General features: G+C 39.0%; 4 protein-coding genes across 5 annotated transcripts; all 4 read left to right on the top strand.

Annotated features, from left to right (window-relative positions):
* Positions 1-951: 951 nt before the first annotated feature.
* LOC112509255 ((R)-mandelonitrile lyase-like) lies at positions 952-2,814 on the top strand (the record flags this gene model as incomplete). The annotated part of the gene is made up of 3 exons (XM_025114111.1): positions 952-1,063; positions 1,164-2,673; positions 2,748-2,814. Coding segments are annotated over 3 exons (1,665 nt in total), but the record flags the coding sequence as incomplete, so codon positions are not given.
* Positions 2,815-3,194: 380 nt separating this feature from the next.
* LOC112509526 (RNA-binding protein with multiple splicing 2) lies at positions 3,195-9,161 on the top strand. Its single transcript, XM_025114523.1, has 8 exons — positions 3,195-3,578; positions 3,648-3,723; positions 5,864-5,993; positions 6,118-6,247; positions 6,761-6,852; positions 6,963-7,032; positions 7,158-7,240; positions 8,696-9,161. Exons 1-8 carry the CDS (start codon positions 3,258-3,260, stop codon positions 8,790-8,792), a joined length of 999 nt encoding a protein of 332 aa, XP_024970291.1. The 5' UTR covers positions 3,195-3,257; the 3' UTR covers positions 8,793-9,161.
* Positions 9,162-12,917: 3,756 nt separating this feature from the next.
* Positions 12,918-17,086, top strand: LOC112508740 (receptor-like protein kinase). Its single transcript, XM_025113465.1, has 2 exons — positions 12,918-16,088; positions 16,496-17,086. The coding sequence occupies exons 1-2, from the start codon at positions 12,974-12,976 to the stop codon at positions 16,852-16,854; spliced, it is 3,474 nt and encodes a 1,157-aa protein (XP_024969233.1). The 5' UTR covers positions 12,918-12,973; the 3' UTR covers positions 16,855-17,086.
* Positions 17,087-17,349: 263 nt separating this feature from the next.
* On the top strand, positions 17,350-21,229 carry LOC112508741 (receptor-like protein kinase). Of its 2 annotated transcripts, XM_025113467.1 has the most exons (3): positions 17,350-19,740; positions 19,948-20,733; positions 20,824-21,229. In XM_025113467.1, exons 1-3 carry the CDS (start codon positions 17,841-17,843, stop codon positions 21,171-21,173), a joined length of 3,036 nt encoding a protein of 1,011 aa, XP_024969235.1. In that variant the 5' UTR covers positions 17,350-17,840; the 3' UTR covers positions 21,174-21,229. The 2 variants fall into 2 exon arrangements, with proteins under 2 accessions (XP_024969235.1, XP_024969234.1); XM_025113466.1 differs by having other exon boundaries at positions 17,350-20,733.
* The last annotated feature ends 646 nt before the right edge of the window (positions 21,230-21,875 follow it).

The following is a 21,875-nucleotide window of genomic DNA, read 5'->3' on the forward strand; positions in this document are numbered from 1 at the left end:
TTTCCATTATATTATATTATATTATATTATATACCAACAAATTATAATTGATACATAAAATTTTATATCATGTACCAGTCAAATATATTTGACGCCAACTAATGTGATATAATTTTTTTTCGGTTGGTACATGTTGGTATGGTATTGTACCAACACCGTAAAAGTTTACGATTTATTTAAATTAACATATTTACCAACCATATCTAGGTGCATTAAAATTATCAAGTATTTATATAACATGTTGATATGTGTTGTATCACTTATCTTTACCTATACAACCATTCATTAATAGTCCAACACTAACGGTCATTGATGGATCATAGAGGTGCGTACGAGTTGTTAAAGTTAAACGAATGAATTTAATCAAATTATATATATATATATATATATATATATCTATAGTATAATTAAGCAAAATTTAAAGCAGTATATTTTAGAATTTAAATCAAAACATGTTGCATTATTAATTAATAAAATAAATATGGTATTACTATGATACATTCCTAATATCACATAAAAACCAGGGACTATCAACCAACTCAACCATACTGATACCAAGAAGTAATATAACATTTGATTGGTTTCTCTTGGTATAAAATTGAAACCCTAACAATGAAATGAATTAGACAAAATGAATGGCTTAAAAGTTGACAAGCCCACTTATTTGATTAAGCAGCTGCCCAACTATATCCGCCGAACCAACCAGTCTCGTTAAGCCGATTTTGTAAATACACACAGCACTAAATTCTTGTATTCTTTTTCTCTGGTTCAACCTCGTCTTCCTCCTCTGCAAACTCTGCTCCAACAACAAGAAGAAAAGAAGAAGAAGAAGAAGAAGAAGGTCACTGACATTTTCATCAATTTAATACCATTCACAGAGGTTGATTAGGTCATTGGGTTTCGAAAACCCATGTCATGAGTTTTCTTTTTCTATCAAGAACCCCTCCATGAAAACTTAAACCACCAACAATGGCGTCAATCACTAGCATCCTCCTCCCGTTGATCCTTCTCGTCGTTCCATTCGGTCTTAACTGTTGTACGCTAGCCCAGTCCGATCAACAAAGTAACCAACGACTCTCAATTCTAGTTCAAGATTAATTTGTCTGCAATCATTTTCTTGAATCACGCATCAAACTAATCAATTATTTTACTTTGTATATCAGGTCCGGCTTACATGGCGTTCGTAGTTAACGCAACCCAACTTCCGCTGGAAGACACATTCGATTACGTGATAGTTGGCGGCGGCACCGCCGGTTGCCCACTGGCAGCGACGTTATCCAAAAACCACCGTGTCTTGGTTCTTGAAAGAGGCGGTCTTCCTTTCGCGAACCCTAACGTGATGACACGAGAAGGTTTCCTCCCAATACTCACCCACTTCGACCAGTTTCTATCCCCCGCCCAAGCATTCACTTCCGAGGACGGCGTTCCCAACGCCCGAGGCCGCGTTCTTGGTGGCAGCAGCGCCATTAACGCCGGATTTTATAGCAGAGCCGACGAAGATTTCTACAAAAGATCCGGGATCAATTGGGACTCGCGAGTGGTGCAGCGATCTTATGAATGGGTTGAGAAAGCAATCGTGTTCCAACCGGAGTTACAGACGTGGCAATCCGCCGTCCGTGACGGATTATTGGAAGCCGGCGTGGAACCTTATAATGGTTATAGTTTAAATCACTCTCTGGGTACCAAGATTGGTGGGTCGACGTTTGACAGCTCCGGTCGTCGACATAGTGCCGCCGATCTTTTAAACTTGGCTACCGGATCCAATATTCAGGTGGCTTTGTATGCCAGCGTTGAGAGAGTTTTATTCGCTCCGTCGTATTCTTTGGCGTCTAGGCAGAATGCCATCGGAGTTGTGTTTCATGATCTGGTCGGCGGCCATCATCATGCAATGCTACGGGAAAACGGAGAGGTCATTCTCTGCGCCGGCGCCATTGGCAGCCCACAGCTTCTTCTCCTTAGCGGCATTGGGCCACGGCCGTATCTTTCTTCTTGGGGAATACCGGTGGTACGCCATTCTCCATATGTCGGAAATTACATGTATGATAACCCACGGAACGGAATATCGATCGTGTCGCCGGTTCCACTGGAGCATTCTCTCATACAGGTGGTGGGCATCACCGATTCTGGTGCTTATCTTGAAGCAGCTTCCAACGTTCTCCCTTTTTCTTCTCCGGCGTACTCTGTTTTCCTCCGTCCATCGTCTTCTCCGTTGTATCTTACTGTTGCCAGCATTATGGAGAAGATAATCGGGCCCCACTCTTCGGGGACACTTCGATTGGCGTCGACAGATGTGAGAACCAACCCGATTGTGCGATTTAACTACTTTAGTAACCCAGTGGATTTGGAAAGGTGCGTGAATGGGACTCGTAAGATCGGAGACTTGCTTAGAAGCCGATCGATGGATGATTTCAAGTTCTGGGAATGGTCGGGTACGGACTTCAGATTCGTGGGTCCGGCTTTGCCGATTGATCAGTCGAATAACATGGTGATGGGGGAGTTCTGTCGGCGGACGGTGAGCACAATCTGGCATTACCATGGGGGATGCGTGGTGGGGAGAGTGGTGGATCGTAATTTGAAGGTGGTGGGTGTTCATTCTCTTCGGGTAATCGATGGTTCGACGTTTACGGTGTCGCCGGGGACCAATCCACAGGCTACTCTCTTGATGATTGGCAGGTAATTTGCAGATAAGTTGGATTGAAAACATGTAAAATGTAGCTAACAGCATGTGTTTGGTACTGAACGTGTAGGTACATGGGGTTGAAGATTTTGAGAGATCGAATGCGCACTTGATGTTCTGCTAATGGATTGAAGTTGTAACGTAAATATGGTGTAGTAATTCACTACTACTACTACTGCTGCTACTGTATGTGTATCAAACTATCATCAATACAAATACATTTCCATTTCCTTTGTGCTTGCTTGCTTGGTTTACCATTACTATTGCTATTCATTCTTTACCCAATGTATTGTACGTATAAAACAACTATTTATCCATACACGTATTAGTATTAGTATTAGTATTAAATAATGTATTTTAAGTTTTCAAATGCAAAAATGTAAAACAAATGACAATTCAGGGACTAAAATTGTACTTTGCTCAAAACATGTATGTGCCGTTGCGTTGTATAGTGTGTGACAGTACAATTCTGGGAATACAGCCAATCCGTTCTATAGCCCCGAGTTTTTCTTTTGCCCTCTAGGGTTTCATAATCATAATCGTAGACGGAATCCGAAAATCCCACCCATCACCACAACAGATGGCCGGTAACGGAATGCACCAATACCATCCACAGTGGCCACCCGCCCCAGCTCCTGCTGCCCCCGTCGTTGTTCCGGCTCCACCCCCTCACTCGCACCATTCTCCCATGTCAATGGACAATCGCCTCTCCGGTGACGAGGTCAGGACGATCTTCATATCTGGCCTACCTGAGGACGTGAAGGAGAGAGAATTGCAGAACCTGCTCAGATGGTTACCCGGTTACGAAGCTTCGCAGGTTAACTTCAAAGGCGAGGTCCCTATGGGTTTTGCTCTTTTCTCCACACCGCATTTTGCTATTGCCGCCAGAGACGCCCTTCAGGTATTCTATATGCATACTATATTAACGATGAATGACGAGTACGTTTATTGATCATGGATTCTGGCGTAGGATATGGTTTTTGATGCGGAATCCAAGTCCGTCCTGCACACAGAAATGGCAAAGAAAAATCTGTTTGTGAAACGGGGTGAGTTTTTTTTTCTCATTGAATTTAGATGCATTGATCTGTGTGAGAACAAAACCTCAGCGCCTTCTATATCGCCGCTGCACAGGCTTGTGTTTAGTTTAGGCTGTCCCATGTATACATACGTTGAAACCTTATATGTGGCTTATATAATCTAGTGACCATTATAATTTTGGTCCTCATATATTGTCCTGCTATTGTTATCATCAAAAGAGTCATCAAATTCTTCTCGGATCTCCGTTTGTTTCCGTTGAACAGCTTGTTTAAGTAACGCCTTCGTCATTTCTTGAAAACCGTTCTCAGCCTAAAGTGAAACCAAATGCAGCTTATGCCTTCTTTTACTTGCTTGGAATAAGCTATACATATATAACCTATATTTGTTTTCTCAAAATGGAACATGGTCTTCCAAATTATATCGAATTGGAACTTGGTAAATATTGTTGGTGATTTTAGTGTCACCGGTTTCATTTGGTGTAGGAGGTAAATATACGAGCGCTAAAGGGGATCTTTACTTAGTTTTTTATGCAAATTAGGATAGGAGGTGCGGAGCGCACACTTGTATAAGACTAGATTGATCCCAGTATGACCAAAAGGCGGGGGTCCCGGTTCCCGGTCAGCGGGCGGGGTCGAGGGGGCCGCCCTTGCGGGGCTTGGGGCATCGCCCCGGACCAAAATTTTCCGTTTGAAGGCAGTTGGTTAGTTCCTAACGGATGTTTTTTGGTTCTTAACTGTTGTTAACCTTCATATAACCTTCCATAACTGTTTGGTATTATCCAATTTCTTGCAAAGAACCTTCGTTTTTTTGGCTCTCGAATGAAAGGATTGATAGAATTGAAACACCAACAGTAACATAATCTAATTTCTGTGCCAAAGAATTAGATTGTTTCTTCTTGGATTATCCCACAATCAGAATTTTGTGCAACTCAAGGCTATAGGGTCGAAATATCTAATCCGGAAAGTGATTTACACGATCCAAGCAAGAATCCAAGCAAGTGTGATTTCAGAAAACCATTCTATTGTTCATTTACCCCAACAAATATTGGAAAGAGGATGATCAACCACTTATTCGTATTGATCATAGTCATATGCGGCATGCATTATATTGTACAAACTTAACATCTAGGTCTCTCTAATACCTTTGTTCTAGACAGTGTGAATTTAATTCTACACAATGACCCTTCAATAGCGAGCTTGTTAGGATACTTTCACCCATACCCCAAAGGACAACCTCAGGGAAAATTGTTTTTCTTATTGCATAGTTTACTATATTTTCTTTTTCCCAAAGGCATTGCTGAATATTTTTGTTGTTGCAAAAGATCAGTTGGTACCAGAAAAGTGAAAAAAGTATGTCAGTGTATAGAAAGCTGATATTTTATCTGGGAGTGGGGAAGCAAAGTAGCTCATTGATGCGGGGACATACAAAGTATTTTATTTATTGTTGTGGCTGAAGGGTATTCCTTTTCTTCACACCATAAACAATTTGCTCCTTTTATTTGTATAAACAAAATATCAATTTCTTCGAAATGGATGTCTTGACGAACTTCATGCCAAGGTTTTTCTTTTTGCCATTTTCGGAAATCTATCGGTAATATATTTGTCATATAACTCGGTCAAGATTGAAATCATTTGTTTGTATCAAATATAATATCAAATGGCTATACCATGATTTACAATTCTACTTTTCATCGTGATATGAGGTGTTAAATTAGAGGTTCACATGGAGAGGGCGTTAATAGATTCAATTTCTCTTTTTTTAGTAACATAGTTGCAAACGGCTTGTCTGATTCAACTAATCTCCATGACATAATGTGAGATTGTGACCCTCTCAATCGTCAAATGGGGAGTTGTAGTCTGGACATTCAAGTATGTTGGATATGGGTCTGTTTTGACCAGAATGAGTTCTTTTACATTTACCAGCTATTCTGTCAAGACTCCAGCATGTGTAAAAGCTTTTAAGTGGACCTGGTGAACATCATGATTTACCTTTCTGTCAAGACTCCAGCATCTATAAAAGCTTTTAAGTGGACTTGGTGAACATCATTCAGATTCATGCCATGTTAAACTTCTGTTTGAGATGTACCTTTCTCCCTTAAACTATCTTTTAGGTTGTGCTTGTATATACTAAACTTTTGTTGTTCTGCAGGAATAGTAGCTGATCCAAATTCGTTTGATCAAAGTAAACGCATGCGAACAGGGGGTGACTATACACACACTGGTTTCTCAAGTCCATCCCCTTTCCATGCTCCTCCTGCACCTGTTTGGGGTCCACATGGGTAAGTACTTTTTGGGTCAAAGTTTTATTTTTTTTGTTTGCATTGGCCAGTGGTGCACTTTTGAGAAGTTGGATGCTTTTGGAGCTGGTATTCAGGTTATCTTCTTACCTGTTAACTTGCTTAGGTATATGGCACCGCCACCGCCACCATATGACCCTTACGGCGGCTATCCTGTTTCTCAAGTACCGATGGCTGCTCCTCCTGCCCTTCCTTCTGCTCCTCTGCCCGCTCCTAGCAGTTATATGCCTGTTCAGGTGCTGTTGGTTGTATGTTGAATTGCCATGATTTAATCATCACATATAGTTGGAATAGTTATGTGTAATTGTTGGTTCTGTGCATTCTTGATATTGATAAATGATAATATATAACTTAATATGGGACACAATAATCTTTCATGCAGTCTTTCATTTCTATTTTTTTAGTATGTTATATCATTCACCTTTCCTGTGTGAAGGTATTCTATGGTGTTACAATGACCAGGTCTATTGTACATTGGAACTGAAGCTACATTGTTCCCTGTATTTGGTTTTAATTGTTTAGTTTGCAAGGAGTTACCTGTGGTACAGAATTATGTTTCCATTCTAAGATGCTATTGTGTAACTGTTGTGTGGGATGGAATATAAACTAGTCATTTCTTGCTTTTGGCCTGTTTTCTTTGCTTATCGTCTTTGTGTCTAGTTTTCTTGCGCTCCTAAATTTGCAATATTTCTCTCTCATTGCTCCTTCGGAACTTTGGTGCTCAATTTCTATATTATTTTAACTTTTAGAACACGAAAGATAATCCTCCTTGCAATACCTTGTTTATTGGAAATCTTGGGGAGAACATAAACGAAGAAGAGCTAAGAGGACTTTTCAGTGTGTAAGAAGTTTCCCTCTACCAGTTGTAAATAAGTCATGCATTCTTTTGTTTAGTCCGGTTGATGCTATTGGTGACTGGTTCTATTTCTTTGAACATTTTCACTTGTGCAGGCAACCTGGTTTTAAGCAAATGAAGGTCTTGCGACAAGAAAGGCATACTGTTTGCTTTATTGAGTTTGAGGTAAGTTTGTGTTCTTCTTTGTTATAGTTTATAGATTTATCTTCATAAATGCTGTCAATATTCATTGCCCCTTTTTGTGCAAATATATGTTTCTAGTTATTCTTGTATTATCTTAATTACCACAGGATGTGAACAGTGCAACAAATGTGCACCATAGCTTGCAAGGCGCCGTTATCCCTAGCTCTGGTTCTGTTGGCATGCGAATACAATATCCTTATACATTTTGGTTCTTTTGCTTGTTTCTATTTATTTCTTTGCTTATTTTTCTTATTCTGTATGTAGCATTTAATTTCTTCTTGTATTTGTTAATCAAAATCCCACAGGGATGGAGTTGATGCTCCCCACATCCATATCATGTGTAGTTATAGCAACTGAAAATATGGCTTATTACTTCTCTACCACTACATAAGGGGAAACCAGAATGGCAGAAGTCATGTACCTCGGTGGCTCCACATATATGTGTGGGAGCTTGGTCGAAGGTTATGTCTCTTGATGTAATTGGAATCTATCAACTAGCAGTCCTCCAGTTTCTTTGCTTGTTGAGTGGCTAGATTTTGACTTGAAGAGGGCAGGAGATGTTGTCTTGTCAATAAGTGGTGGCAACATTTCCGTGTGACCAAAATATTAGTGATATGTTTATTGACTTAGCTAGTAAAATAGAAGGAAACTATTGTTTTTATTCCATGTAAATGTCTCAAATGGAAGACGATGCACTGTATTTTTGGTAGAGGAAGTACTAGAAGGCCCACTTGAGGACAGGAATTTTTTTTTTTGTAAAAGTTAAGGCAATGATCATGTTATGACTGTAGTTTTCAATATAAGGAGATCTCTTGAGCAATTTAAGAAGAAATGAAAGCATCATGCTTTGAAAGCAAACCAAACGAACCTGAAATATTCCACTCGGAGGTAGGGTGGGGAGGTGGATGGTATGCAGACATGTACTTTATCCCCAAAGACCAGAGCGACCGTTTTTGTGCATGCCAAAAAGTTAGAAGAATTCAAAATGACTTTTGAAAAGAAGCAAGACTTGGTTAATAGTATGCAACATAAAAAAAGATGTTACTACATTGTAACATAAAAAAGGTATGAGAATCTACACAACCCCTTATCTGTTGTAGGGAAAGCATCATGCTTTGTCAAGTGTAATATCCCTTTTAGTTGGTATGATTGCTGATTTGACATATTGTTGATTTCTTGCCTTCTGTATATTTCAGCAAGTTCTGTAGTGCTCCTTGTTTACATCGGATATTTAGGTCCATGACCTTTCATGATTTGTTTTTTTTAAATCCATGACCTCTTGACCTACTAAGAAAAAATGGCTCCATGCTCATGAGAAGGTTATAGATTTAATTAGAAACTTATTAAAGGTTATTTTCCAAAATGACCCTTGTTTATATTCAGCTTATGTTTTATCTTAACCATGGCATTTTTTGTTAGGTGCATTTGCTTACTGTTTCTGTCCATGTTTGCAAGCATAGAGATGAGATTATGAGCTTTTGTTTTCAAATAGTTTAGAAGCATCATAACTCAGTGTGTTGCCATAAGTTTTAATATCCATAGGGTTTTCTGATACTTTTGTATTGAAAAAGTTTGCTTTTTTGCTTGTATACCTGTCATTGAGCTTTGCCTTCTTTCGACTACATTTTCCTTAACCTTAGAAAACATATTCGAAGAACCCATTTGGGAAAAGGAAGGACCCTGGCTACCCTGTCGTTGCCCCTGGCTCAAATGGATCACTGGCAGCTATTACTTACCAGTAGCTGGAAGGGGATGTACTCTGTTCTCTATGCTCTGACAAAAAAAAGAACATACTACTCATAGGATGCATATTGCTGCTGGGCATGCATCCATTTTATTATCAAGTCATGAGCAATGCATTAGCATCACTTGCATGTAACTGCAGAGGGTTCTTGTGAGCATATAATCCTGCCGTTCATAGTGTATCCAAGACATGCATCTTAAGCATCATCTCAGAATGCTTTGTTGACTTATTCGAGATGGATATGTTATAGAATTGTTGCTGCATCAGTTTGTAGTTTTATTTGATTTTGTGCTGTACCATCCTGTCTTCATGATTATGCTTATGGTTTATCTGGATCTATCCAATTAAAATCTCATTATATCAGCTAGGTTCATCTCCATTTTCGAGTTTCTATCCATATCATTTTGTTTTTGTAGTCTATATGCAAAGAAAGAAAGAGATGGCATGGAAAGATATGAAGGGTGATGGAGGGAATCATTTCATATCATTGGAAAATAAGCATCTCATGGCATGAGTTTATACTAAATGAAATGTTAAAAGCTCCAAATTGTAAATAGTAGTTACCATCATCAAGGCCATGATTTGGTCTCTTGCTAAGCTGATTATGGAGCTGACAGTGACAATCTAACATTCAGGGATCAAAGCATGTACCATGGAGGTTCTTCGAAATCTATTCTGCTAACGTTGTGCGGGGTAAAATTTCAACCTCCTTTGGGCAGGATCAAGGGCTTAACCTCTTTCGATTTCAGGTAAATTATTTAAACGTCATAAATCAGACATCTGCCGTAGATCTTAGGTTGGCAGGTTGACATCGGCTACATATGAGTACGATTCTGATGTTTTTCTTTGCTTTTATGCACATTCATGTCCAATGGAATTTGTCACTGTCATGAGTTGTAGACGTTTGAGTTTGCTTTAATTGGTGCAAGGTCCCAAAAAACAGCAAGGTGAAGGTTCTATGTTCTGGAAGTAGATATGAAACTTCTGTTTCTTTCTACCTTCCTGTGTTAATTTTGCATGAATGATATGTTCTTAATATGAATTATTTATTGATGATTTGGACTGTAAGAGCAGAAATATTTCAACTCAAATAACTTTGAGTCATACTTCACTTCTGCTGATAAAACCAAGTTTAATCAAATTCTTATTTTTGGTAGTACTTTGACTTGCCATTTCTAGTAGAACCAGGACCAATCTAACATATAGTAGAACTGCCACTTGTCTTTGCTGGCCGCATGTAGTGCACTGTTAATAATCTGAAGCTGGTGAATCTGGTCTAGTCTCATTTAAAGACACCTTTAGATCAAATATGGCATACTCATATGCCTGTGGGTTATCTTTTCTTAGTAGCTTGTGGAAACTTGAGTTGTCTTTTGAGTAGAAGAAAAAAAGGCATTTGATATTGTGTGTACAACAGTCTTCTTGAGCAGCTTGTTTTGGACCTTGTGTTAGGGGATCACAATGGTTAATCACAACCGGCTTGTGGTTGCTGTTTCCAGTCATCTGTGCTCTTGGAGAGTGGGAGTTCAAGTTGCTGCAAGATCTCTTCTCAGATGTAAACCTTGTAAAGATCCTCAAAGGTTTCAATAGTCTGTATGAGTTAGTGGTTACCCTTTGGGCCTAACTTTTGTATCGATAGACGGCGTTTTAGTAGAACGAGCTAGATAGAACCAGCCAGAAGTAGTGCGAAGGATGAAGAACTCATCCCAGTTTTACCTGATCATGGAGTTTGCTTCTCCCAGTTCGAGCAGCGATGTTTTGTTGAGTAATTTTAGGATTGATGATCTGATTGAACCTGGGAGCTGGCCTAGGCTGCATTGGTACTGGAAAGCTGACCTTTTAGAAGTTGCTGATTTGATGGGGTTTAGGTCAAGGAGGGAGCTGACCTTTTAGATGGTATGAAATTCTGAGCTCTCTACTTGTTTGTAATTTGATTAAATGATACAGATGTCTTGCCATAGTACACATCTTTTATGTACATTTGTTCTGGTTGATATTAAGGTTTTGGTTTTGTCACATTATGAATGTTTGGCTCAAAAGTTAGTAAGACCTTCATTTTATTAGATCTACTGCTGCAAGAAAAAGGTTGACAAACATTTGACGGCTTTGATTAAATCATGAGCACACAAGTGTGCATCGTAAGAGAAATGTTTCATAAATTTTAGTGTTTTGAGCTGCAGCTATGCAAAAGCAGCAGGTAATTTGGAAAGCTTGTCAAATCTCACAAAATTCTAGAAAGTGAAAGTTTTGAGTTAAGTTTGAATCTGATATATTATGTTTCTTAGTGTAGTCTCTTGGTAAATTTATGTATCTATTTATTTTCTCTGAATGTTTGAATGCAGGAGGTGTATCTTTGTGTTTTGGTCAACGAATTTGTTGAATGGTAGGCTTTGGTTGTCTATGGAGTGGAGTACAAAAATGTATTGGTGGTGCTGGTTTTTGAGGTTCTTACGAACGCATACAATGTGTAATTGTATGGTCACGTTTCTGTGGCTTGAAGAATGGTTTTTATTCTTTGTGATATAAGAATCTGTGTTTTAAATTTGGCGTTTTGGGTGGCGTGGTGATAAAAGTTGAAACTTGCAGCAAGCATTGTGCTTGTACAAATAAGGAAAAGGAAATTGAGGAGGGTTTGGGTGTGAAAATCATTTTGTATTTGTAGGCGGATGGGGGGTGGGGTTGGGTTTAATTAATGAAATTTGATGTTGTGGGGTCTACTTCGTTTTTCAAGATAATTGGTTGGAGGGAAAATTGTTTATTAAGTTGGTTCTTACGATGTTTTAGTTGAACATAAATTAAAAAGATACACCGAAATGGTAGGAAAGCTAAATGTGAATGCAATGGTTCAAGTATCCAATCCAATCCATCATTGCTTCGTCACAACCATAGATTTTTATTTTATGTATTAAATGTCTTACAAATAATATCTATCATGTCATGCATAGATTAAGTATGTTATGAGATTAAACATGATATTTTAGGTATTTTTGAATAAAGAGTTGGATTCCGACGAGCCCTTGAAATGAGTTTTGATCGATCCTAATTGAAAATCAACACTAATGAGCTAATATATGAGTTTGTGAAGATCTACAATTAGGATAACTTATTTTTTGTAAGGACATGTGGTTACGGGGAGGGGAGGGGAGGGGAGGGGAGGGGGTGGGGTTATAAACCCGACGTCTAGCATTCAAAATCGGAGGATTAGCTTTTGTTTTGTGTGGGGAATCAGTCATTTGGCCCACTTGGTTTAACATTTTCTTATATATTCTTTTGCTTTTAAAACCCCTATTTATTTTATTCTTATTTCATGTTGTATTACGCCAAGTTTCTCTCAACCTTTTCAACGCTTGTTCAAAATCATTTTCTTTCATTTATCAGTCAAACTCTATGCATGTAGGATTTATGAGTTAGTTTTGTTGTGATGACCTCCCTTCTTTTCCTCGGAAGTTTCCACGGTGCATCTCGATCTCGATGTCTGTCATCCTAATAGTGGAGATCTCTTCTTATGCTTATTACCTCAACTCTCATTCTTACCGGGACCTGTATGACCCATTTATAGATTTAGTAAATAATGAATAAATCAAGAGCATCAAAATCTATTCAACATTTTTACCATAAATATGCTTCCTCCTATTCTAAATTGGGAACTAGTACAAGTATAGAGCATGTTAAATGCTTAATTTTAGAGAGAATCTCTAAAAAATTTACATCTCTCTCACCTTGAAAGCTACTTTAATTTTTAAGTCGGAGAACATTCATTCCTCAAGATGAATGCCACAAATACAGAGGAGCTTCTTTCTTCCAAGTAAACGGAAGGGCTTTTTGTAATTCAGTAGATAGATAACGTGGTTGGTACCATACAGCATATGAAGAAGACGAACCATTGAAGCGTCAAACGAAACCGCGTTGAGTTAAAAAGATTTCACCATTGACCATTCCCTCCATCCTTTGACGTCTGTCATTGTCGGCCATCCACCTCCACCTCCTCATCTCACCCCCACCTCTTATTATTTTTATCATTTTTCTAATGGGTAGTCCACCTTCTTCTCTGTTCTGCTCCTTGAGCCTGCAACTCCAATTGAAGGAGTTTCTTGCCACTTCCTTCAACTAGGTCAGATCCTCCAACCACTTCCCAGCTTCAATCTTTTTCAAGTTTGAATTTTTATTAACATATCTGCAATGCCCATTCCAACAAGAATGAGTTTGGTTTTGTATTTCTTGTTTTTGTTTGGCCTACTTCCTCCCTCATTCTATCTTGTCTCTGGGTTAACCTCTGATGGCTTAAACTTATCATTACTCATGAGCCGCTGGACCAAAATACCACCCACCATTTCTTCTACATGGAATGCTTCAGACCCAACACCTTGTTCATGGGTTGGAGTTTATTGTAACCCTACCCATCATGTCCATGCTCTCAACTTGTCAAGTTACCTCATTTCTGGTGCTTTAGGCCCAGAACTTGCTTACTTGAAGCATCTTAGATCAATTGACTTGAGCTATAATAACCTATCTGGTTCACTTCCTTCACAATTGGGTGATTGTACCCTTCTTGATTATTTGGATCTTTCTTACAACCTTCTTACTGGAAGAATACCACAAAGTCTTGGGAACTTGATCCATTTAAGATACTTAAGTCTTTATAACAATAAACTCACTGGTTCTATCCCTTGGCAAATTGGGAATTCTAGTCATCTCCAGGAACTGGATTTTTCTTTCAACCATCTTACAGGAACAATACCAGAAAGCCTGTGGAATTTGCAAAATCTAAGAGTTTTAAGTCTTTATGATAATTCTCTTTATGGTTCCATACCCAAATCCTCCTTTCACAGTCCCCATTTGGAAACTCTTTATCTCAGTTTTAACCAGCTTAGTGGTCAGATACCGTTCATGTGTAACCTGACCAAGCTTGTAGATTTGCAGTTGGACAACAATCGACTTTCGGGTTCTATTCCTTCATCCCTGGGGAATTGCAGTGTGCTCCAGACACTCTCACTTGCTAACAATCAGTTGACTGGTACATTGCCTAATAGTCTTTATGATCTTGCCAAGCTTACTACTTTTGATGTCCATAATAACAGTCTAGAGGGTAGCGTTCACTTTGGTTCTGGTAATTGTAAGGAGTTGGCCTATTTAGATCTGTCTTTCAACCACTTCCATGGTGTTCTTCCTCATCAATTGGGAAATTGTAGTAGCTTAAACCAACTAGCTGCTGTCAGCTGTGGCTTAAGTGGTTCCCTCCCTTCTTCTCTTGGAGAACTCACTTCATTGACTACCCTACACCTTTCTTCTAATCGTTTTTCGGGAAAGATACCACCTGAACTTGGCAATTGTAAATCCTTAGTTGGTCTAGAACTCCATGCTAACCTACTTGAGGGAAACATCCCAAATGAACTTGGAATGTTAAACAAATTGCAAATATTCCAAGTATTTGATAACCATTTGACAGGAGAAGTCCCTATTGGAATTTGGAGAATTAAAGACCTCAAGAAGCTGAACATATATGACAATGGTTTTTCTGGGGAATTACCGAGCGAGCTTGCTGAAATGAAACAATTGAGAGAGATTACGTTGTTCAACAATCGGTTCTCTGGAGTTATACCTCATGGCTTGGGAATCAATAGTAGTTTGACGGTAATCGATTTCACCAATAACTCATTCACTGGAAAAATTCCACCAAACCTTTGTTTTCGAAAGCAGCTGCAAAGGCTACTTTTGGGTTTTAATCGTCTTGAAGGTAATGTACCTCCTGACGTAGGAAGCTGTTCTAGTCTTTCGAGATTAATTTTGCAAGAAAATAAGCTCACAGGAGTCCTTCCAAAATTTATGGAGAACCATAACATGCTTTACATGAACCTTAGGAGCAATGGTTTCATTGGAGAAATTCCAGCTAGCTTTGGAAAGCTTACCAATATCACAGAAATCGACCTCTCGATGAATAAATTCCGAGGTCAGATACCCCCAGAGCTAGGAAATCTTGTAGAGCTTCAAGCTTTGAATATTTCCTACAATGAGTTGGAAGGTTCTTTGCCATCTCAGCTGTCCAACTGCAGCAAGTTGTTGGAATTTGATGCAGATCATAATTTACTAAGTGGCTTAATCCCAGCCACATTTGGGAAGTTGATTCGGTTGTCAACTTTAAGTCTAAGTGAGAATCGTTTTTCCGGGGGAGTTCCACATTTCGTATCTGAACTCCAAGCTCTAATAAATCTTCAACTAGGTGGGAATTCATTGGGTGGAAATATCCCTTCATCCATAGTAGAGCTCCGTAGTCTGAATAGGTTGAATCTCAGCAACAACGGACTGAATGGAGACATTCCTTCCCATTTCGGGAAGATGGTAATGTTAGAACATTTGGATGTTTCATGCAACAATCTGACCGGAAATTTGGCATCACTAAGCGACGCCCGTGGACTGATCGATTTCAACGGCTCATATAATCATTTCACAGGTCCAATACCAGCGATACTGTTGACAACTCCCAGCATATCTAAGTTGTCGTTCTTAGGAAATTCAGGCCTTTGTGCCGATTGTGGCTCAAGCTGTGTTGAAAACAGTAATGTCAAACCTTGTGTCCTTGGATCAAGTAATCGGAAACACCTGAGCAAACAGCAAGGTGTTATGATAGCCGTTGGAATGAGTCTATTTGTGGTTGTTGTCTTCCTAGTACTTTATCTGGTGGTTATCTGTCGCAGAAAATGTGAACAGGAAAACGACATGCTTGCTGAAGTGGGTGGTTCGTCTTTGCTCATAAAAGTACTGGAAGCTACCGAGAATTTGAATGATAAGTATATTATTGGGAGAGGAGCCCATGGCACCGTGTACAAGGCTTCCTTCGGTCATGATAGAGTGTATGCTGTGAAAAAGCTTGTTTTTGGAGGAATAAAAGGAGGGCAAACAAGTATGAAAAGAGAAGTTGAGACAGTTGGGAAGATCCGGCATAGAAATCTGGTGACAATTAAAGATTTCTTGATAAAAGAGGATTACGGTTTGATCTTGTACAATTATATGGCAAATGGTAGCCTCCATGATGTTCTTTATGAGAGAAATCCACCATTAACCTTAGATTGGAGCACTCGATATAAGATAGCTTTGGGAACAGCCCATGCCTTGGCATATCTCCATTTCGACTGTGATCCAGTGATTGTGCATCGAGATATCAAACCCATGAATATACTTTTGGATGGTGATATGGAGCCTCATATCTCAGATTTTGGCATTGCCAAGCTTCTGGATCATTCTACTGCTTCACTACCAACCAACACACTTCTGGGCACAATAGGATACATTGCTCCAGGTAAAGACACACACACACATATATATATATATATATATATATGCATATGTACAGAGAGAGAGAGGGGAAGGTTCAAGGGAACCTCAAAAAATGAAAAACTGAGGAACACCTGGTAACAATTATTTGAATGGTATGCATATGTGTACACAAGTTGGTAGTTGAAGTTCTTGGTTTTTATGCACATGCACATGTGCATACCGGAAAAATTGCTTACAAAATTAGTTGTATGCACGTGTGCATATTGTCCGGATGAATAGTTACAGAGTGTTTCTTAGGTTTTCATTTTTTTTTTTGTGGTTTTCCCCTAAACCTGACCCTATATATATGTGTGTGTATATATATATGTATTTGAAAAATGATGTACATCTTCTTTGACTTATTGGTTGGTTATTTTGTTTATATTACAGAAAATGCATTTACAAGCTCCAAAAGCATGGCGTCTGATGTGTATAGTTATGGGGTTGTGTTGCTGGAGCTAATAACTAGGCAGAAGGTTGTAGATCCTTTGTTCATGGAAAAAACAGGCAATGTGGACATTGTGTCATGGGTTAGGTCAATATGGAGCGAAACTGAGGAAGTTGAGATGATCGTGGACGAAGAGCTTTTAGATGAAGTTGATGATAACGAGGTAAGGGAACAAGTGAAAGATGTGTTATTGCTGGCTATAAGATGTACCGATTGGGAACCAACCAGAAGACCGTCGATGAGGGAGGTAGTAAAACGTCTGGATGATGCAAACAGTGGGTTCAAAAGCACACGAACGTAGATCTTAACGACGACCCTTGTCTGTTAGTACATGTTTTCAAGCCCCACGTGTCGTACTTAGATAGTAGCCCGTTTGTCGGTATATAATTAATATCTGTCTGCCTTTTTTTCTTCTTGTTGTTTAAGTTGATGTATTATTTATGAATGAATGGGGCCAAGTTGTGGTGGTCTAGTTATGTATGCACTCATTTATATCTATATTCAAATGCATACATATCTGTTTGGTTGGATCACAAAAATTAAAAAAGTTGCGAGCAGGTGACATGGTGATGACAATAACATGGAGAAAATAAATGATTTATAATTCATCTGAACTGGCGCATGATTAATAAGAAAGAATAGAATTTGAGGAATAAATGCTAATCGTTTTCACATGTGAATATTGTATTCTCAAGGAAACAGAGCATGTCGTTTTTTTAATTATTATTATTTTGTTGGGATAAAGATTCAAGAATGTTGTTCCTTGAACCCTAGATCCACCTAAACACGCACATGTTCATGACAGCAAAATTTCTTTGAAAGATTGAAACTTTATGCTCGGTCTTGGTTATAAACCAAAAAAAGATAGATCCCAAGATCATAAACCCTTGTGGGTTCGCTAATTTTCAAGAAAACAGAGCATGACACCGTGAACAGAATCGAATATTTCCCGATATCTTTTCGTTTTGGTTCACGTTAAAACCCATTTCATTTCTGTTTCTAAAAGAGAAAATGGTGGGAGAACACAGATTGATGCTTCTGGGGTCATTTGACAAGAAAACAGCTAAAGATTCAACAAACCGACCCAACAACAAAAAACCAAGACTCTTACTTGAATTGGAGTTGACAGTGACCTCATATATCTCATTATGCAGCCCAGCCCCCTCCACCACCACTGGTATTCAATAACTCCTCTATATAACATTTTCATCTCCTCCACCGTTCTCTCTCTCTCTCTCAACAACTAACTACTCCAAGAACACTGCCTTTCTACTTCTTTTCTAATCAATGAGGATGAGGGTTGATTTAATTTATTTGTCAGTGGTAGCTTGTTTCCTTCCTTCTCCATTCTATTCTGTATCTGGTTTGAACTCCGATGGTCAAACGTTGTTGTCACTCTCCAGACACTGGATTTCTATACCCTCATCCCTGGTCTCATCCTGGAATGCTTCTGAAGCCAATCCTTGTTCATGGGTTGGTGTTTTCTGTGACCACAACAAACTTCTAGTGTCTCTCGACTTGTCAAGTTTCAAAATTTCAGGTGAAATAGGACCAGAAATTTCCGGGTTAACCCATCTAAAATCATTGAATTTAAGTTCTAACCATATCTTTGGTCTAATTCCTTCACAGATAGGGAATTGCAGTCTTCTTCAACACTTGGACTTGTCCCTCAACATTCTTAATGGTAAGATACCAGACAGCCTTGGTAACTTGTTAAGTTTGAGACGATTGAGTCTTTTTAATAATTCACTAAATGGTTCCCTACCAGAATCCATCTTTCACATTCCCAGTTTAAAGAGTCTTCGCCTCAGCTTCAACCAGCTGACGGGTTTGATTCCGTCAAACTTGGGAAACGCGAGCATGCTCCAAGAATTGTATATCGACAATAATCAGTTCACTGGATCGTTACCTGATAGCCTAAATAATCTCTCTAACCTTGTTTACTTAGATGTTCATAGTGCTGGTGTAGAGGGTAGAATTCCTTTGGGTCATGGTGATTGCAGAGATCTGATCTATTTAGATTTGTCTTTCAACCACTTTTTCGGTCTTCCACCTGAGTTAGGGAACTGTAGTAACCTGCAACAATTTGCTGTTGTCAAGTGCAGGTTAACTGGTCCAATCCCCTCTTCTTTTGGTCAGCTCACCAAGATGACTCTTCTTTACCTTTCTATTAATCAGTTATCAGGGAAGATACCACCTGAGCTTCACAACTGCACCTCCTTGAGTGATCTCCAACTAGACCAAAATCAACTTGAGGGTAGCATTCCAAGTGAACTTGGAATGCTGAAGCTGACATCCCTTTTTTTGTTTGATAACTATTTATCAGGTGAAGTTCCAATGAGTATTTGGAAGATTGAAACCCTTGAGAACCTTCTTATCTATGGAAACAGTCTTTTTGGTGAACTACCCATTGAGGTGACCCGGATGAAGCATTTGAGAGAATTTACTCTTTTTGATAATCATTTCTCTGGCATCATACCTCAAAGCTTAGGAATCAACAGCAGTCTTACCAAAATTGATTTCTACAATAACTCGTTCACCGGACGGATCCCACCAAATCTTTGCTTTGGAAAGCAACTGGAGAGGCTGATTTTGGGGTTCAATCCTCTTGAAGGGAGTATTCCTTCTGATGTTGGGAACTGCCCAAGTCTTGAAAGATTGATTTTAGATAATAGTAATCTCACTGGGGTTCTCCCAGAATTTGTAGATAGTCCAAACCTGTTATTCATGAACCTTAAGAACAACTGGTTGACTGGAGAGATTCCGGCTAGCTTTGCTAAACTTGCAAATATCACTGAAATTAACCTCTCCATGAATAGGCTTTCGGGTCTTTTACCTCAGGAGCTTGGAAACCTCCTGCAGCTACAGGTTCTGAACCTTTCTCGCAATGCATTGGAAGGTCCTTTGCCATCTCAACTAGGAAATTGCAGCAGGTTGTTGAAGTTTGATGCAAGTCATAACTTGTTCAATGGCTCAATTCCAACTGATTTGCGGAGTATGTCAGGGTTATTGACTCTGGATCTAAGTGAAAATCATTTTTCAGGTAACATTCCAACTTTTGTAACTGAATTCCAGGCTCTGATAGATCTTCGACTTGGTGGAAACTCACTAGGCGGAACGATACCTTCATCAATAGTCGGGCTCAAGACACTTGGCACATTGAATATCAGCAGCAATGGTCTAACAGGTGACATTCCTTCGGGTTTCAGTAAACTGGTGATGTTACAGCAGCTAGACGTTTCTCACAACCATCTAACCGGCACTTTAACATCACTCGCTGAGCTTCGTGTGTTAACTGAGCTTGACATCTCGTACAATCTCTTCATGGGTCAGATACCAGCAGCATTGATGAAAATTTTCAACTCATCTTTCTATTCATTCTTGGGGAATCCAGGTCTTTGTGTCGATTGTGGCTTGAATTGTGATGCGGGCAGAAACTTCACTCGTTGTACCCATTCTTCAGACAAACAGAGAGGTCTTACTAAGTTCCAAACTGCAATGGTAGCCCTTGGAACATCAGCACTTATGTTCGCGGTTGTTATTGGACTTGGTTTCATGCTTCAATGTCGAAAAAGAGAAAAACATGATATTGAAGAGATCTATGATGACAAAGAGGATGGTTCTTTGTTTCAYAAAGTAATGGTAGCTACTGAGGACTTGAATGATAAATACATAATTGGGAGAGGAGCTCATGGAACCGTGTACAAGGCTTCCTTAGGTCCGATTGATGGAGTTTATGCAGTAAAGAAACTTATGTTTGGAGCCAGCAAAGAAGGCAGCACGAGTATGGTTCGAGAGATTGAGACAGTTGGGAAGGTCAGACATAGAAATCTTGTCAAGTTGGAAGATTTTTGGATGAGGAAGGATTACGGTTTGATCTTGTATAGGTATATGCACAATGGTAGTCTTCATGATATTCTACACGAGGTATATCCGCCTCCATTTTTAGATTGGAGCATTCGTTGTAACATAGCTCTTGGAACTGCCCATGGTTTAGCATATCTTCATTTCGACTGTGATCCTGCTATAGTTCACTGTGATATCAAGCCCATGAATATTCTTTTGGATGCTGATTTGGAGCCTCACATCTCAGATTTTGGCATTGCCAAGCTTCTGGATCAATCATCTGCTGCACTAATGAGCGGCACACTCTGTGGCACAATTGGATACATTGCTCCAGGTGAGCTAAAACTTCTTTTTGTTTTGTTTTAGCTTTTGTTGATTGAAGATGTATATGGTGATGATGAAAATATTCGTGGGTTTTTGACAGAAAATGCGTTTACATCCACGAAAAGCATGGAATCTGATGTGTACAGCTATGGCATTGTGTTGTTGGAACTGATAACCAGAAAGAAGGCAGTTGATCCTTCATTTGCAGATGGAATGGACATTGTGAGGTGGGTGCGGTCCGTTTGGAGCGAAAAGGTGGAAGTTGAAGTGGTTGTGGATGCCGGTCTTTACGATGATTTATATGATTCTTGTGTAATGGAACAAGTGATGGAAGTGCTTCAGCTGGCTTTGAGGTGTACAGAAACAGAAGCAAGCAGAAGACCATCAATGAGGGAGGTAGTGAAAGAATTGGAAGACGTGTATTCAGCTATTAGCAGCAAGCTTAAGTAAACTAGTAGTAATAGGTTTGTTTGCATTTCTTGTTTTAATGTCTCCTTAGATGTATAGTTCCAGGGTTCAAGACTGTTGATAATCTGCTGTTATATATATATATATATATATATATATATATATATATATATATATATATGAGGTGATTTTTGGTTTTCTTGGGGTTTCAGTTTCAGGAATTGGAATGGCATTTTGATCAAGCACATTAGCTATGATGTGACAGTAAAACAAAATAAAATTTAGGTTTGGTTTGGTTTGGTTTGTGGGTGGGGGTCTTTCTTGATTGACTGAAAATGAATGCAATCTTTAAAAGAACAAACACCATATCAAAGTGCTTGTTTTGATTGTTTTTTTTCAAAATCATGTAAACCATTCAACATTTGAGGCCACTTCCTCTGTATTATGATAATAAGGAAATATGTCAATCATTTCATTAGTGGGGTTTGAAATGAGTATTACCACACTCTATAAGGTGTGCATTAACTTCAATTAGAAATCCAACAGTACAATACTACACTACACATGATGATGATGATGACGACGACTACTACTACTACTTTTTTATAGACCTATTTATGGTTTTGGAATATGCCTACAAGTTGGTTAAAAACTTCTCTACAAGAATGAATTAGAGGTGATCATGTCCTACTTCAACTAAATAATATTGCGTGATTTCATGTTCTGATCATCAAGTCGACGAAT

This window comes from Cynara cardunculus, assembly GCF_001531365.2.
Source record: "Cynara cardunculus var. scolymus isolate 2C chromosome LG 3, CcrdV1, whole genome shotgun sequence".
Lineage (NCBI taxonomy): Eukaryota > Viridiplantae > Streptophyta > Magnoliopsida > Asterales > Asteraceae > Cynara > Cynara cardunculus.

Bases quoted from the DNA above. Each gene is read 5' to 3' on its own strand.
- LOC112509526 (XM_025114523.1), top strand. From the start codon at position 3,258: ATGGCCGGTAACGGAATGCACCAATACCATCCACAGTGGCCACCCGCC. The intron at 3,579-3,647 runs GTATTCTATATG...ATTCTGGCGTAG, and splicing joins CCGCCAGAGACGCCCTTCAG to GATATGGTTTTTGATGCGGA. The intron at 5,994-6,117 runs GTAAGTACTTTT...TAACTTGCTTAG, and splicing joins CCTGTTTGGGGTCCACATGG to GTATATGGCACCGCCACCGC.
- LOC112508740 (XM_025113465.1), top strand. From the start codon at position 12,974: ATGCCCATTCCAACAAGAATGAGTTTGGTTTTGTATTTCTTGTTTTTG. The intron at 16,089-16,495 runs GTAAAGACACAC...TTTATATTACAG, and splicing joins AATAGGATACATTGCTCCAG to AAAATGCATTTACAAGCTCC.